The 16,300-nt window shown below is 39.7% G+C and overlaps 2 protein-coding genes across 11 annotated transcripts in view; one reads left to right on the top strand and one right to left on the bottom strand.

The window, feature by feature from the left end:
• Window positions 1–9,060, bottom strand: part of PFKM (phosphofructokinase, muscle) — a 43,482-nt gene extending 34,422 nt beyond the window's left edge. For 2 of the 7 annotated variants that reach the window (XM_033436450.2, XM_033436454.2), the window contains exons 1-3: window positions 7,047–7,120; window positions 6,267–6,389; window positions 4,756–4,868 (exon numbers count right to left, since the gene is read on the bottom strand). Coding sequence is in view for 1 of the 7 variants with exons in the window: in XM_049695062.1 (XP_049551019.1) it covers window positions 7,047–7,095 (49 nt within the window). In the remaining 6 variants the exon portion in view is untranslated. Of the gene's footprint in view, window positions 1–4,755; window positions 4,869–6,266; window positions 6,390–7,046; window positions 7,138–7,971; window positions 8,200–9,041 lie in introns of those variants that run through there. The other 5 variants (XM_049695061.1, XM_049695064.1, XM_049695062.1 and 2 more) reach the window with 4 other exon arrangements.
• Window positions 8,328–16,300, top strand: part of SENP1 (SUMO specific peptidase 1) — a 59,298-nt gene continuing 51,325 nt past the window's right edge. For 2 of the 4 annotated variants that reach the window (XM_004274405.4, XM_033436459.2), the window contains exons 1-4: window positions 8,415–9,059; window positions 12,580–12,627; window positions 14,520–14,650; window positions 15,692–15,773. In XM_004274405.4, coding sequence (XP_004274453.1) covers window positions 9,008–9,059; window positions 12,580–12,627; window positions 14,520–14,650; window positions 15,692–15,773 — 313 coding nt within the window. In that variant the 5' untranslated portion in view covers window positions 8,415–9,007. Of the gene's footprint in view, window positions 9,060–12,579; window positions 12,628–14,519; window positions 14,651–15,691; window positions 15,774–16,300 lie in introns of all 4 variants that reach the window. The other 2 variants (XM_004274406.4, XR_004485586.2) reach the window with 2 other exon arrangements.

Genomic DNA, 16,300 nt, shown 5'->3' with positions numbered 1-16,300 from the left:
GAAATATCATCTTAAAAGGCACCTAGGGAACTTTCAGGTCAGTTGGAGGTTGGAATCACAGAAAGTACTTAGGCCTTGCCTATGGTCATCCTGGTGTAATACCCAAATTTGAAGACGTTACTCTCTGAGAGCTAAATTAGTAAAAAACCAACCCAAAATAGAGAGTAGCTAATGGAAGAAATACATCATATTAAGAAATGGCTGTAAATGTTTTCCTGTTAAGAATTTTGAGAAACCCCTATTCATTATTAATTTATTCATACATTCAACAAATATTTATTGAGGACTCATTATGTGCCAGCCACTGTGTCAGGTACTGAGGTATAATAAGCTCTCAAGAAGCTTATCTAGAGGGGCTATCAAAGGTTCATAGGAAGCTTATATTTCATTGGACCTGGGATATAATTGAAGAAGTCAATAACCCAATTAACAATTATAATATATCAAATTCTTATGCCATAAATATATTAGTTGAGGGAAAATGGAGTAAGAAAAAAATGGGACCTGGATAGTAAGAATTTGGCAGTGTTTATTTAGTACTGTTTGAGAGAAGAACACCAATGGATATACATATTCCAGTATTAGAGAGATGGATGATATGATAAAACCATGACAGCTCCTTATATGGATTTTCCTTAATTTTAATCTTAAACTCCAAGACCATACATTTCACTTTTTCATAATTTTCTGTTTATCAAAAAACTTAAATTTCAAATATAGTTTCCCAGGAATCTTAACAACTTGGAAGGGGCATTTTAGTCAGCTATGGTTGACTTATGAATCAAAATTTGGATGTATAATTTGATGGTGGAATGATGACAGAAGGGAATGTTTGAGATCTGGGAAGTTCTAAAAACTATGGTATATATCCAATCCTCGGGCCTCTAATAGGGGAGTCTGAGAAGCATCCCTCAGGGCATGGTGCTGGTATGTGACGCCTACAGGTAAACATAGTATGGTGACTAAGGAAGAAGAGAGTGAAAAAGGGGTCTAAACATTGTCATACAAGCTAGGGTGCCTAAGGAAATTGTCAGGAGTAAAGCACACAGCTTAGCAGAGTTAAGGACCAGGAGTCAAAAAAACAAAGCAGCAAGTTAGGCAAACAAGAGATGGTACCCAAAAAAAACTTGAGGCGACCAGACTAAGCCAGCAGCTGAATTTGCCCTATTACAAGATTATTTTCATTACTGGTATGGTTTAATGGGGCTGAAAAAGGACAGACACCCTGGACCCCTCTTCCAGAGGAGAAAGCTAAAATGTCCTGGGTTTGCACTGGAAAAAAACCTGGGGTTCTCAAATAGGCTTCTCAAGAGGGGCTTATGCCCATTCTAATGACTCAATGATAGGAATTAGCTAGGGTTCTGCTGGAAATCTAGAACTTTGTCCAAAATATAATCAGCTTTCTTCAGTTGTTGAGGTTGGTAGCTAGAATTCAGGCTTTAGGGGACTTGGCAGAGAGTGAGGGGAAAAAAGACTTGAACCCATAAGAAGAAAGTCAGTTGGACCCAGAAGGCCATGTGGTTAAAGTCTACTATTTCTTCTACCTTGTACTATCTGTTGGTGGTCTTCTTGTTTTCAGCACATTGGGTAAAGCTAATGTGCACAAAGGAGAGCCACCTTATACGACAGCTCACCTTATACGTCATACACTGGTACCAAGCAATGAAAGACATATTGTTTACATAGATCCTCATAGTACAGGAAGACATTTAGAAGGTCTTCTTAGACTCCCCAGAGCTTCCTAGGTATTAGACAGCTATTTGGGATATTGGCATGAAGTCCAGGCTAATAATAGGGGCAAAAATTATAATTATCATGAAATAAGGCATTCTGGGGGAGAGAAGTACAAGAAGATGTTTAAAGAGAATTCTGCAGCAGCTAGATAGGAAGAGCACTTGAGTAAACCAGCTGAGATATCCTAAAGTACTTGGCTCATATGCTCTGCCCATTAACCCTGTTAAGTAATGGTAGTTAAATAAACATATAGAGAGCTTTGGAGAGGACCCTCTAAACTAGGATAAAATTAGACATTACTGCCAGGAAGTTGAGTAGTTCATGAAGACAGAAGATCTCTTTCACAATGATTACTAAACGCTGGTATAGATGAGGGGCAATAAAGAGGATGTTGTATGCTATACTCATGAGTCCATTCACTACCACTAGGATGGTATGAGAAGATAAAGATTATGTTGATAATGCTAGTGATGGTGTACCAGGACCATCATTTAGGAATGAGAAGTAGGTATGTCAGTCATCCAGGTGTAACTCTAACCCAGGAGAAGAGGAAATAGCATACTATAGGTTTCTTGTGTTCAGTCAACAAATATTGAGCACCTATTACATGTTAGGCACTGTTCTAGACACAAGGGGATCCAGGATTGGGAAAAAAAAACCCTGTCTATCCTTATGGAGCTTAGATAATAGTGAGGAAAGCAGATAATGAACAAGTTAGTCAATTAGTGATAAATGCTTTGAAGAAAAATAAAGCAGGGCAAAGAAGCAGAGCAACAAGTGTGCTATCTGCAGTAGGGTGTTCTGGAAAAACCTTGCTGAAATGACATTCTAGGAAGAAGTCTGAACAAACAGTAGAGAAAACCATGCTACCAGATGGAGGGAGAGCTTTCAGATGGGGAGAATAGCAAATGCAAAGGTTCTGAGGCAGGAAGAAGTTAGGAGTATCATACCCGAGGATCACCAAGATTTCCTTTGGACCAGAATCAGAATTGTAAATGGGTTACTATGACTTGGTGGGTTCATATTGTGAAACATATGTAGCAATTAGGTATGGGTCTCTCTCTGGGTTGAAACAAATATCTATCTGGTTCTTTCACTTCTACACAACCCCTGGATCTCATCTAGTCCTTACCTGACTAATATGCTATTGTGTGTTTGCCTCCACTAGAATGTAAGCTCCCTGAGGACAGACCCTGGGCACAAGCATGAAACCACTGTCTGTGCTGGAGAGTCATCTTTAGCTCTAGTTGGCATAGGATGACCCCTGGAGACCCTACAGCCTCTACTAGCAACAAATATTAAAGTTTCTGACACAGTGCACTGGCTTAAGACAAAGCTTCTTGATTCCAGTCCAGCAGATTCAGCATCACCTGGATCCTTGTCAGAAATGAAAATTCTTGGGCCCTACCTGGAACCTACTGAATCACAAACTCTGGGGCTGAGGCAGAGCACTGTGGTTTAACAAGCCCTCCAAGTGATTCAGATGCACAATGAAGTTTGAGAACCATTGTTCTAAGTTGTGGCGGTCTAGGAACACCAGTCACTTGAAGAATAAATCTGCATGTCTCAAAGGCCTGGGTGGTTCCTATGGAGTCATTTCTGCCAATGAGGATCAACTTCTTGAGAAAGCTAGCTCAAGAAAGAGGTTACAGGTAATAAGATGACCCCTACCGCAGGCTGAAGCACCACATTCAAGTCTTGATAAGGGCAGAGGTAAACAAAGTCTTTAGCCGAGGTGTGAAGACTCAAGCTTGGACCAGATACACTTTTTCTTTTCTTAAAGAAGAAAGTTTGGGGGGATATCAGAGAAGAGAAGACAAACAATCATTATATAAGACAATATTGGGAGTGAGTCTTCTACTTCAGATCTTCTGCTTTACCTCATCGAGCATAATGTGAAAGGACTAGCTGTTTAGCAAGTCCAAGGAATATATCTTCAGGCTCTTATACACATTTCCCTGGGTTAACTGAGAGGCAGTTTAACAGGGGGCTCAGAGTAGGGTGGTCCAAGAGGATAAATAAGATCATTTCTATTAACCAATGGAAGATGAAAAAAAGGGTTCCACAGGTCTACTCGTATCCTTGCATACTTGACTGGAAGAAAAGCATCTTTAAGGTTATTTTCCCACTCAATGATCTTTCCAATTTAGTTGACACTATAAAAGCCCTGAAAATTCTAGCTTCATGAAAACACAAGTTCCTTGGAGCTGGTCCTGGGAGGTTGGGATCGGGAGCTCAATGTTGAATGGTGACTAGGTTGAGATGAAGGCAATCTTGTTAGAGGCAGAGCTCCCACTGATTTTCCTTTAGCAAGAATACAGGTTCTTACAGCTTAGAAGTGGTGAGATCCAGAAGGCATAGCATGATTTGGCTCTTCTACTATCTTTATAGTTGGCTCCCCAGCTACTCCTCCCCTCACTCAAGTTGTAGTGGCCTCTCTACTCCTCCAATGAGCCAAACTCCTTCTCATCTCAGAGCCTACTGTCCCTTTTTCCAGAAAGCTCCTCTTCCCCCTTTGCCTGGCTAATGCATACTCATCTCTCAGGTCTTCCCAAGAAAGGGTCTTTCTGACTTCTCAGGCCAGGTTAGGTGCTCTGTTTTACACTCTGATTACATGGTATTATTTTCCTTCATTGTACTTGCATCATTCTAATTATCTAGCCACATGTGTGATCATGTGATTACTGTCTTCCTCCCACAAGACCATAAACCTCATGAGGGCAGGCAATGTACTGATTTTCCTTACTTTTTTCCCAGTGCCAAGTACAGTGCCTGACATAATATGTGCTAAACAACTTTTCTTGGAAGGAACAAAAAGGAGGGAGAGAAGGAGGGAGGGAGAGAAGGAGGGAGGTAGAGAGGAAGGAAGAAAAGGAAGGGAAGAGGAGGGAATGAAGGAGGGGAAGTAGGCAGGGAGAAAGGCGGAAGAGGAGGAATGGAGGCCCCAGTGGGGCAAATTGGGAAGATATTTGATTCTCAGTCTCTAATGGGAGAGTTGGAAGGGTTAAATGTAGCTCTTACCTGAGGCCTCAGTGCTTAAAGGCAGAAGTTGAACATCAAAATTTTGTCCATGGGATAATGCTGAGTTCAAACCACAGAAGCAGTTCCAAATGGGTCATCAGAGCAAAGGGGGTCTGAGGTGAGTATTAAGTACAGAGCAAAATGAGAATGGGAAAAGCAGGGAAGAAGAGGGCAAATAAGAAATAATCTATACAAATTCGGGAAACTGTAGGACAAGTCCACCAGCTGGGCTTATTTCTTTACCTAGCAGCTTTTTATGCATGGGCAAAGCAATGTCTGATTAAAGGGACACAGACCACACACAGTTGCCATATATAGATATGTATTCTTCCAACAGCTTAATAAATTGGAATTCTTGTATACAAACCATTTTCTTGTGAGTCTGGTTAACCCTGGGTACACTAAGGGGACTGAATTAAGTCAGAGTGTATGCCATTTCAAAGCTTAGGACTGGATCCTGGATCATGGTGCCCTGCTAACATGCTGGAGCTCAGTGAAACTCTACCTAAGCAGTCAGCTCCCTTTCCTACATCTCCAAGGCATCCTCTTTTTAAATTCAACATTTTTGAACCAAAGTTATCAAGCTCTTAACTTATTATCTCCCTTCTTGATCGTCAGCTCCTGGGGGAGAGGGAAAGCATCTAGTTCATTTTCTCATCTCCTACTGAGTCTAGTACAATGACTTCAAATAGTAAGTGCTCAAATATTATTGAATAAATATTGCTATATACTTCATAGGTGCTGGGACTAATTACTCCAATGAATTTGTTAACTTCTTGAGGAAAACCTTTTTAGACCTGAATTCCTTCTGGAAATATAAGGAGTTGGACTAAAGAAACTCTAAGGCATTTCCAAATTGTAAACTACTGGGACAATGACAAGGTTATGTTACAACCTCTCTTATCATTTCTAGCATATTATTGGGTACGTAGTGGGAACTCAATAAATGTTTGCACTGAACTGACTCCAATACAGATATATTTAAGTTGAGAAGAAACACATAAATGTGTTTCTGAAGTTTCATATAAATTGCCTAAGAGTTGGACACTACTTAAAGAGAAATTTATTAAGTGGATTCTGAAGGTGAATATTTTTTAATGATATTTGGAATCACTTTGTGATATAATAACTCCTTAATTTATTTTTTTAAGTTTCACATTTTTATATATCAAGGTTCCTAATAATAGGTTAAACCAGATTAGCAGCTTACAGTTATGAGGGAGCCAAATGACTTACTATTGACTAAATCAAGCTATTCTTCATAGAGGGAACTGTCCCTCTTTCTGTAATTTTACAGATTTCTCTCTCTCTCTCTCTCTCTCTGTCTCACACACACACACACACACACACACACACACACACACACACACACACCCCAACTTTCTCCCCTGTGTCTTAACTCATATTTTGAATTCAGTAAGTCTATCCTAATTTATAATGCTACTCATAAATTTTTCACTTTCCAATACTCCTTTCCACATTCCTCCCCCTTGTTTAACCACGTGCCTCACCATTTTTAAAAATAGGTATGCCTTCCACGGAGTCTGGATCATCCATAGTATCTAGACTCTTCAAGGCGTCTGTCTTGGATGGTGGCTTTTGTATGAGCATGCTGCAAGTTGAAGCTTCCTCAGCTGAGAAGCAACATTTCTAGGTCACCCTCAAGGTGGGATTCAGGGAGGGGAGTGCTCTTTATTCTCTTTCACTTTCTCTAAGGCTCTCAGTTAGCTTTCCAGGGCATTTTTCACATAAATCCAGTGACAAATTAGAGAAGTGATGACTCTTATCAACAACTATCTTACCTCCAAAAGGTTCTACTATTTTGACATAAATGAGGTAAAAGCAGAACACATAACTAGAAACTTTAAGACTGGGGTGGAAGAGAAAGCCATTTTTCTTTGGGACTCTATTTATCTTATAGGTTTTGGAGTGTCAATTCCAATGGCAACAAGGACTCCCACAGATGAACCTGGAAAGGTTGAAATAATTCACAAAGGACAGAGAAATCAACTACCAGCTCATGTGCTATAAATCTTGTTCTCCCTCAACTCCCAATTCCTCCTTACCTGCCTGGGGCCTATCCCCACACATCAGGCCAAAATCTCACCTGATACTTGTACAAGGAAAAGACAAGACTCAGTCATAAACATTTTATCATAGTGGGGATGGAAAAACAAGGTTAGTTGACTGCTAAAGCCTGCCTCTACACTAGTAAGTCTCATATCCTGTACTGTGATTCCCTGCAAGAGAACCCATTCTGTCACTTGAGTATGATCAGGAGACACTGGTACCTGTTCTCTGAGGAGTCCTGACTAACTGGCGAGACTGAATCACACACATGAAAAATTTCAGATGCAACTCCTCTTTATGCACGGTTGTCTCCTAGAAATAGAGACAGAGTTTAATGCAAATCAACTGATCTGTGGAATGAATAAGATGGATAAAAGTGACATGGACCAGGTATGTTCAATACTAACAGGCCTTAGGACCTGACAGTATAAAATGTCAGCATATGAAGTGATACATATAATCTACTTTTATACATTTGACAGGGCAAGATATCCTGAACTCAGCACGCATCTTCTCCAGCAGCTGGGAGTAGCTAAATGGCTGGGGGCCTCCAGCTCAGCCAAGTCTGACCTCAGACTGTGGCTGTCATCTGGGTCTAGAGTGCTTACTCAGAAGCATTTCTCCAAGACTTCTAGACAGGGCTTGGGTCCTGAGGCCCGCCAAGCTGAGGGACTTGGTAACAAGTCTAAATGAACACATTTCTTCTCATTATTTTCTCTTAAAAATAAAGATTAAAGGTTAATCAATTCGGTCCCAGGAACAACAACATGGCCATTTAGTTCTTCAGAGGGCAGAAATCTGGGTTTGACCCCAGATAGCTTTCCTCACACCTCCTGGAGGAGTGTTTCAAACTCCCCCAGAGTTCTGGAAATTTCTACACGTTTCTAGAGTCCAACCTAAGCCAATCCCAAGCTGCTCCCCACCCCCTTTTCCCCAATGGCCAATCAAGCATGATGTAGTGCAAAGGGTATAGGGTTGCAAGTTAAGAAACTTGTTTACTAGGCCCAGATCTGCCATGTACTTTATAACTTTGGGAAAAGACTTCACATCTCTGAAACTCAGACTGAATGATCGCCAATAACCTCTACAAGCACTAACGTTTTGTGATTCTCAATAAAACATGAATCTAGCCTGAGTTAGATTTACCTCTCAGGTCAACATCTGTTAAGGTGGCCACAGGTTCTCGCAGATCGAGGGCCACAGCAAGAAGCTGCCATGGAAACCAGAGCGTAAGCAAAAATCGCCAGAGCGGAACCAGAAGGCAGCAGGTAAGGGGGCCGAGGGAACAGAGAAAAGCGAAGGACGAAGGGCAAACTAACAGTATTCTAACAACGAGAACGAGAAAAAGCCAAAACTGAAAGAGGAACTTATAACCACAGCCTTAGATGATCCCTTGGCTTCTCAGGCCTCGCCACACTGCGCAGGCGTTGCGCGGGTCCTCGACTCTGCTCTTTGACCTCTCACCCCACCCCCTTCCTCCGCTGCCACCGAACAGCTCTTCCGGTGTTGTGGAGGCGGTTCCGGTTCGCGGCGGTTCCCGGGTTTTGCTTTCCGCGCCCGGCCGGAAACCCCTTCGCACAGCAGCCGGTTCCGGTTCGGTGAGTGGCGGCGGGAAGCTGGGGGAGGGGTGAGGATGGAGGGAGCTTGGGCCGGGAGGCAGTGCGGGCCCGGGCCCGGCAGCCTGGGCTGGGCTGGACGGAAGCGGGGACGGCTGTGGGGACGGCGCTTTTTCCTCTGCCCCGCCCCCTGGGACCACCTCCCCTCACCCCTGCTGTCTGCCGGCCGCGATCTGGCCGGTGGCCGTTAGTTAGGTTTCCCGAGGCCGTTCCTTGAGGCCTCTTTCTCCGGGGTCGAGGAGAGGCCGTCTCCCTAAGGTCACGGCCGGCCCCATCTCAGCACCCAGCCCTACGTGTGAGGAAAAGGCCGGTTGGGATTTCGGGGCTTTCCCGCCAGAGCAGGTTTTCTCTCAGGGGAAAGCTGTTTTCACCAGGAAGCTCCGCTTTTCTGTTATACCTGCTTCACCTCCCGCCTTCCTTGAGACCTGAAAGATATTTCTCGACTACTTCTGCGTGTCACGTAAACATTTCTCCAACTCTTTTTACTCTGTGGTGTCTCCCCGAGATGTCATACCGCTAGTGCCACCACCAGAGAGAAACGTCCGGACCCTCCTCCTGCCCAGGTTATGAAAATCCCCTTAACCGCCACCGTTTGCTTACCTGGCTCATCGCCTTCTGGTAATTCCCTTCAACCGTCTCTTTCTTGGGGACCCCTAACGTGATCTCTCTGGATATATGCTCAGTTTCTCTTGAGCTTGGTGATTTCTGTTTATCGGTACCTCTGCAGTATTTCCACTATCTTGTTGGCAATAACTTGCTCCTTTATCACTTTCACGTCAGCCTTGTTAAGTCATTTCACCTCACGTTTGGTTCACTTATATTTGGGGTGGTGGTGATTCTTATGAAATTTACATAAAGCCTTTTATAGGCCACTAACTATTTGATTTAGGGTCCCTCTTCCAATTGGATGTTTTTGGATGGAGTAGATCGCATCATCTCCTAAATCTTTACTCTCTATAAAGATAATTTGTGTTAAGGACTCGTGTTGAAAGATAGATTACACTGAATTTGAAATTACAGTTACCGTGAAGCCTTAAGCATCTCTTTAAGCATGATCCCTTGACCTTCCAATTTAGAGTTTCCCTTTTTTCCCTCTAGTCCCGTTTTGGAATTCTCATTTGTTTTTATCTTGAGAAGCCTCTTTCACTCTTAACCTAATTCCAATTAATTATCCCAACTGCAAAGATGGTCTTCGTATCACCCATCGGATGGCAAATCTAGAGGGAGCAAACGGATTAAAAGACAGGTTTTTCTGCCTCAAGCTATGACGTAACTCTTGACTGCTGCTTCGGAAGTCTTTCCTTTTCTTTAGCTGACTCCTACACCTCCTACCAATTGCACCAGCTTTATTTTATGGCTGTAATATCTGTTGATGAATCTGGTTTCCTCCCGTGGACAGTAAGATGCTCAGCAGCAGGGACCAGTTCTTATTCATCTTTGTATCACCAGTCCTCTGTATGTTACTGGTGCACAGTAAATGTTTGTGTATGAAAGAAAGTGAATCTTTGGTGTTTAAAGTATTAGAGTCTAATTGGAGAGATTCCTTGTAAAAATACGAAAAACAACAACAAAAGTACATAATGATATGGTACAAACTGTCTCATAAACATAATTTCCCAGAGTTCGTAGTAGGATAATTCATATGATCACTTCCACACCCTTCTCATATCATAAATTGTTCTTACTACATCTTGGTCCTGCATAAAGCTAATTGTACAATGCCTCTCCTCAATATATACTTTCAAAAAACTTCATCATAGCTCTAAACATTCACTTTTATTATCACCTCTTTGCATGTATGTAAACTTATAAATGTTTTACCATACTCATTACATTCTGTTATTGCCAGGACTTTGCCATCTTTTTTTTTCTTTCAGATTTCCTATTATCTTGTGTTCAGCTACTTACCTTACTTCATCTGAATACCTGTAACTACTTATGTTCTTTTAATAAATTAAATGAACAAAGTGAAGTAGAAAATGTGTTACTAGAATGCTCTTCTTAGAGGGAAAAAATTCTCATGCTTGAAAGAATTTGGTGGTTTCAGAGGTTCCAGGTCCAACATTTCATGTTGAATCTTGGGGTAAAATATTCCTCTCCCATTGTATTTGCAAAGTGGCAAAAAGGAAGTAGCACACTGAAGAAGCTGGATGTATTTGTATTAAAATGTAAATGTGGGGCTTTAATTCTTAAAATTATAAAAAAAGTGTGGATTCCCCAGAATTAGCTAGGGATTACTTTTATCTTGCCAATGTGTATGAATCCTTGAATAAGGATATGCTAAAGGATGTGATTTTGTATTGTTTATTGAAAGAACATTTGCTTGGAAGTGAGGATGCCTGGATTTTTGTCTTCCATTTGCCCCATCTTTGTGATTTCAGGCAAGTCACTTAACCACTCTGGACATAATCTCTAACATTCTTTGATTTGCTTGCTTCCCTCTTCACATCTATCTCAGCAATGCAAAGGAAGTTAACATGGGATTGTTCTAATGGGCACCAGGCTTTTAAATTGGCATTCTTCTTAACACAACAAAAAAGACTAGTGATGACTCCTGGCCCATGGGCCCCCAGAGCTGGGGGCGGCTGGGGGACAGGGAGAGAAGAGAGGCAAAGTGTCCTAGGGAACCTTTGGAAGTGCTGAAATGATTGGACAGTAGAAAATGAGCAAATATTTTAAAACTAAACCTGAAAAAAATGTCCCCTCACCCCTCCCCACCCAAGCCAAACAGGTGTGTTATGAAACTTTAAATAAATATTAAAAGGGTAGGTTTGTTAAAAAAAAAAAAAAAAAAAGACTAGACTAGCGATGACAGTTACGGGATGACCTGAAAGAGTGAAATGTGAAAAAGCCACTGCTAGTTTATTGGTTGATAGGATTTTTTTTTTCCCTTAATTGGGGACCCAGGGAATTTGGCTTTATTTAAAAAGAAAGAAGCGGAAAGAATAATGTGTAGAACTACCAGATAGAAACCTTTTAGTAAGTTGAGCATTTGGAAATATATTTGAAGCCTAAATCTAGGGCTTAACTTCTTTGGGAAACCTCCCTGGCAAGACTAGGTAATCAGATGATTACTCTGCTTAGTCTGTACCTATGCCAGGAAAAGCTCGAGCAGCCTTCCTTTATGTGTGCACTTCGTTATTGGGGCCGTAAAGAATTCCTGTTATCATCATGCAGTTTCCTTAGATTGAAGCCCTGATAGTGCTATGTATTTGGTGAAGTGCTCAATCTTTTTAAAAATATGTGATAAGATTATGACTATATATATGTACCATCTCTAGTCTCCTCCTATTGTAAATCTGCCAAGAAGCCTGTGTCCAAGGGTACATTTATTAACCTAGTTCCATCAGTTAGGCTTTTAACTTCTTTTTCTGGGCAAATTAGATATATCGAGGAAAAAAATAATTTCATGTAGGCAAAGGGACTTTGGTTTGCAACTGTTTGAGTAATGATGGGGGAAAAAGTACTTAGTACAACTGCAAAGTGTCCCTTGATAACTTTTTGTTTGGCTGCTAAGACGTATGGAAGAGAAGTCCTAACAGGACTACCACAAGATCTGTCACTTGTTTATAAAATGATTTAGTGGGACTTCCCTAGTGGTCCAGTGGTTAAGACTTTGCCTTCCAATGCAGGGGGAACCCTGGTCAGGGAGCTAAGATCTCATGTGCCTCGAGGCCAAAAAACCAAAACATAAAACAGAAGCAATATTGTAACAAATTCAATAAAGACTTTAAAAATGGTCCAAATAAAATAAAATAAAATGGTTTCGCATGAGGTAATAGAAAGATTAATGGATTGGGAAGAATGTTTAGGCTGTAATTTCAGTGCAGTCACTAACTTTATGATCATATGCAAATTAATCTGCAAAGGGTTGGCTTTCCTAACCTGGTTTGTGCTGTAATCTGTGATTCTGTGGGTAGTCCATAATTGCTCTTTAGTATTACACAGGTTGCAGAAATGTTTGGAACTACCTCAGGCTAGTTTTAGTTCCCATTCTCTTCCCATCAACTTGGCTTACCATGTTCTATTTTTCTCCACTAAGAATACAAGTGTCACTTCTGAGTGGCTTTCTGTTGTGTGATGACATGAAAGAGATGTTTCAGAATGTAACATTTCTATTTTCTGTCTTCTTTTATAGGACTTTGTATCTTTGCTGAAGTCAGTGATGTGAAAATACCTGACATGGGTAAGACTGACTATGAAGTAGTGTTCAATCCTTTTAGTTACTCTGATTAGATAAGCTGGAGTGAAAGAATATTTGCATCTTTGTGCTTAATAATATTTTCAATATTTGTGTCTTTGTGCTTAATAATAATTTTAAAGGAGATCTCATCCTAATTATGTAATAGAGTATACCAAACAATTTTCTTTTGGTTGGGATATTGTTTATAGCAACATTTTAAAGCATTTTCTCATTCATTGTGTTGAAAAAGCTAAATACACAGTAGCAAGCATTTCTGTGTGCAAGGACTTGCTTTTTAAGTACTTAAAATACCTAATAGAGTAAGTCCCCTACACACAAACCTTCAAGTTATGAACTTTCTTTTCAAAGATGCGAACATGCGTTTGCATGTCCAGTCACGTAAGTTAGTTCACGTGTCTGGTGTACATCGTCACGTGTGTGCATCCTCTACAAGTCCTTGTGCTTTTGTGTACTTTACTGTACAGTACTGTGTAGAGTACAGTAGTACGGTGTCTTTATTTCAAGCCCAGGATGTCTTGAAGCAAGCGTAAAGCAGCAGTAATGTAGGTGGTACTGCTAAGAAGCACCAGCCGTTTTACTGCACTGTACTACTGTACTTTTCAAGGTACTGTAAGATTAAAAATGTTTTCTTTATTTTTTGTGTTTGTTTTTTATGTATTATTTGTGTGAAAAGTATTATAAACCTATTATAGTACAGTACTATACAGCCAATTGTGTTAGTTGGGTACCTAGGCTAACTTTGTTGGACTTACAAACAAATTGGACTTAACGGACGTGCCCTCGGAACGGTACTCGTTTGTATGTAGGGGACTTACTTTAGTACCTAGTAGGTACTATTATTATCTCCATTTTGTTGACAGAGAAACTGAGACACAGAGGTTAAGAAACTTGCCTAGGATCACACAGCTATAACTGGCAGAGCCAGGATTTAAACTCAGGGACTGGTTCCAGGGTCCTTGTTCTTTAGTACTGTTATACTGCCCTCTATGTGATAAATAATTTGATTAAGGTAAAATTTAAATTTCATTTAGCTAGTGGCATTGAGAATTAATTGTGATTGGAACATTTTCTGCTATTCATAGTACTTTATGTCTATAACAGGGAACAGTATAAGGTCAAGACTAATAGTCAATTTAGGAATAGGTTGAAAAATCTATACAGTTCGATCTTACAATATCCCATAGGCTCCTCTTAAGTCCACATTAGTCTTCCCTCTACTGTTTTTTCCTTTTGTTTAGTCTACCTTCTTTCTCCTGGTCATTTGTTTCCCTTTTCTCTCATTGCTGATAGCAGTATAAATCCCTGAGTTCCCTTACTCTCACTTGTTCCTATTCTAACTCTTATGGTAACAAAGGTCTCAAAAATGGTAATAAAGTACAGTTCTGCCACAGTATACAGTAACTGAGCTGATATCTATTAAGAGCTATATGAATAAATTACGCTTTTTGCATAAAAAATTTTCAAGTGGATTAAATTTTAAAGCACCTTGTTGAGTTGAAACAGAGGAAATAAACCAGGGTTAAGAGTATTTGCTTTGAATGGTGAAATTTTTTCTACAGTTAAAATAAAAAAATTTTTCTTTTGGGAAAATTTCATTATTTTTAAAACTTTGAATTAAGCTCTTTTTATTCTTGTACAAGTTTTGAACTATTTAGTAGCTGATCTCGATTCCAAATTAACCAATTTCTGCACATGGGCCTGTTTTTTTGACAGTGACATTTTGAGATTTCTTGCCAAGAGTTATGAAGGAGCGGTTTTATTTGACTGTAGAGGTGTTTGGGGGAAATCATTTTTATTAGGTGAAAAGATTGGTTCATAGGAAAGTAGGTATTGAAGAATTATGTGACTTGAACTAATCCGGACTCTTTCCCCAGATGATACTGCTGATAGGATGAGGATGGATGCTGGAGAAGTAACTTTAGTGAACCACAACTCTGTATTCAAAACCCATCTCCTGTCACAAACAGGTTTTCCAGAGGACCAGCTTTCACTTTCTGACCATCAGGTTAGTAATAATTTTCTTTCCTTAATTAATTATTTTGGCTTAAGTTTTCATCTGATAGAGTTTAAATGCCACACTCAAAAGCACAAGAATATATGTAAACTTTTTACAATCAGTAATGCTAGTATTTGGAATTCTGTTTGATACGTTAAAGTTAAATAAGAGCCAGGCTATGTACAAATCCTTGGAGAATGATACCTTTTAGAAACTCTTTATTATTCCTCTGAATATTACAATTAACTAATACACAGATCAGCGTTCTTTTAAACTGGTGTCTTAAAATTGCTGAGCATTAAATGGGGGGAAACTATGAAAATATACAGTAGCTCTGAAATTTCTCTGTTCTATAAAGCTTAGTTTCTCAAGGGACCAGCAGCAGCAGCATCACCTGAGACCTTATTAGAAAAGCAGAATCTCAGGCTTTACCCCATACCTGCTGAATCAGAATCTGCAGTTTAAAAAAATCTCCAAGGTTTGAGGACTGTTAATAAAGTAGTCTTTCTCAGTAGGAAGCCATTACTAATTAGGATGAGACCATTCTTTGCTGTGTGCAGAATGTTTAGCATCCTTGGGCACTAAATACCTGTAGCATCTTCCCCCAGTAATCATTTTGATAACTGAATATATATCTACACATTTCCAGATTTGTACTGGGGTGCAGCAGCACCTCTGATTAAGAACTGTCCTGTAAAGTTATCAAGAGAATCAAAACCAGGTTGATTTTTCAGCTGCTTTGATATGTGATACACCTGGCTTTGAGAACAGGCTATATTAAATACGTATTACCTTCTAATGAGCATTCTTTGAATTAAGTTGTATAACAGATATTTTGCCCATTTTTCCCCTTGAAGCCTTAATCATTTCATCATGTTTTCCTTTCTTACTAGTATGTAGCTTAATTTATTTATAATATATATAATTATAATTAATTATATTGCATTCTGAAATATGTCATAATCTTGTTTAATTATATATTTTTCCTAGTGTAAGTTTTTGTTTTATTGTAAAAAATATGGTTTAAGAAAAAACTTTTGTTTTGTTTAGATTTTACCTTCCAGGCAAGGAAATTTGGACCGATCGTATACTTGTTCTACAAGAAGTACAGCTTATCCAAATTATTATTCAGGTATGACACATTACTTGGAGTCAAGGCATTTCTACCTTTCAGACTTCTTCCTAGCAAGTTGTTTGTGTTTACTGTCTCTAAAAGTGAAAACATTGTCAAAAGCAAAATGGTATTTTCTCCACTAAAACATCATTTTAATGAGCTCTCTGTGTATGGTTGCTATAATACTTCACTGATCTAGTCTCAACCAGATATTTTTTAAAGGGAGATTTTTTTTTAGAATCCATTCTCCTACTTGTCTATTATGCCCTTGTTAAAAGCAATACAGCTTTGTTTTTGGCTTTTGGTTTTTTTTTTTTTAGATATGTGTATGTGGTGTAAAGGTTACTTATACTAATTTGAAGCACAGAGCTAGCCTATTTGTATTCTGCTTGAAATCATAAATACTGAAAATTTATTTCTACCCAAGCTTGTCCCTCCATTAGGGCAGGAAATGTTAACTACATGTTTCTGTCTAGCACCTGCCACAGCCATGCTTGCATATTCAAGGGCTTGCCTTTTCAACTTGTGATCCATGACAGAAGTCA

Source organism: Orcinus orca, chromosome 11 (assembly GCF_937001465.1).
Source record: "Orcinus orca chromosome 11, mOrcOrc1.1, whole genome shotgun sequence".
NCBI classification, from domain to species: domain Eukaryota; kingdom Metazoa; phylum Chordata; class Mammalia; order Artiodactyla; family Delphinidae; genus Orcinus; species Orcinus orca.
This window is presented reverse-complemented; position numbering and strand designations above follow the sequence as displayed.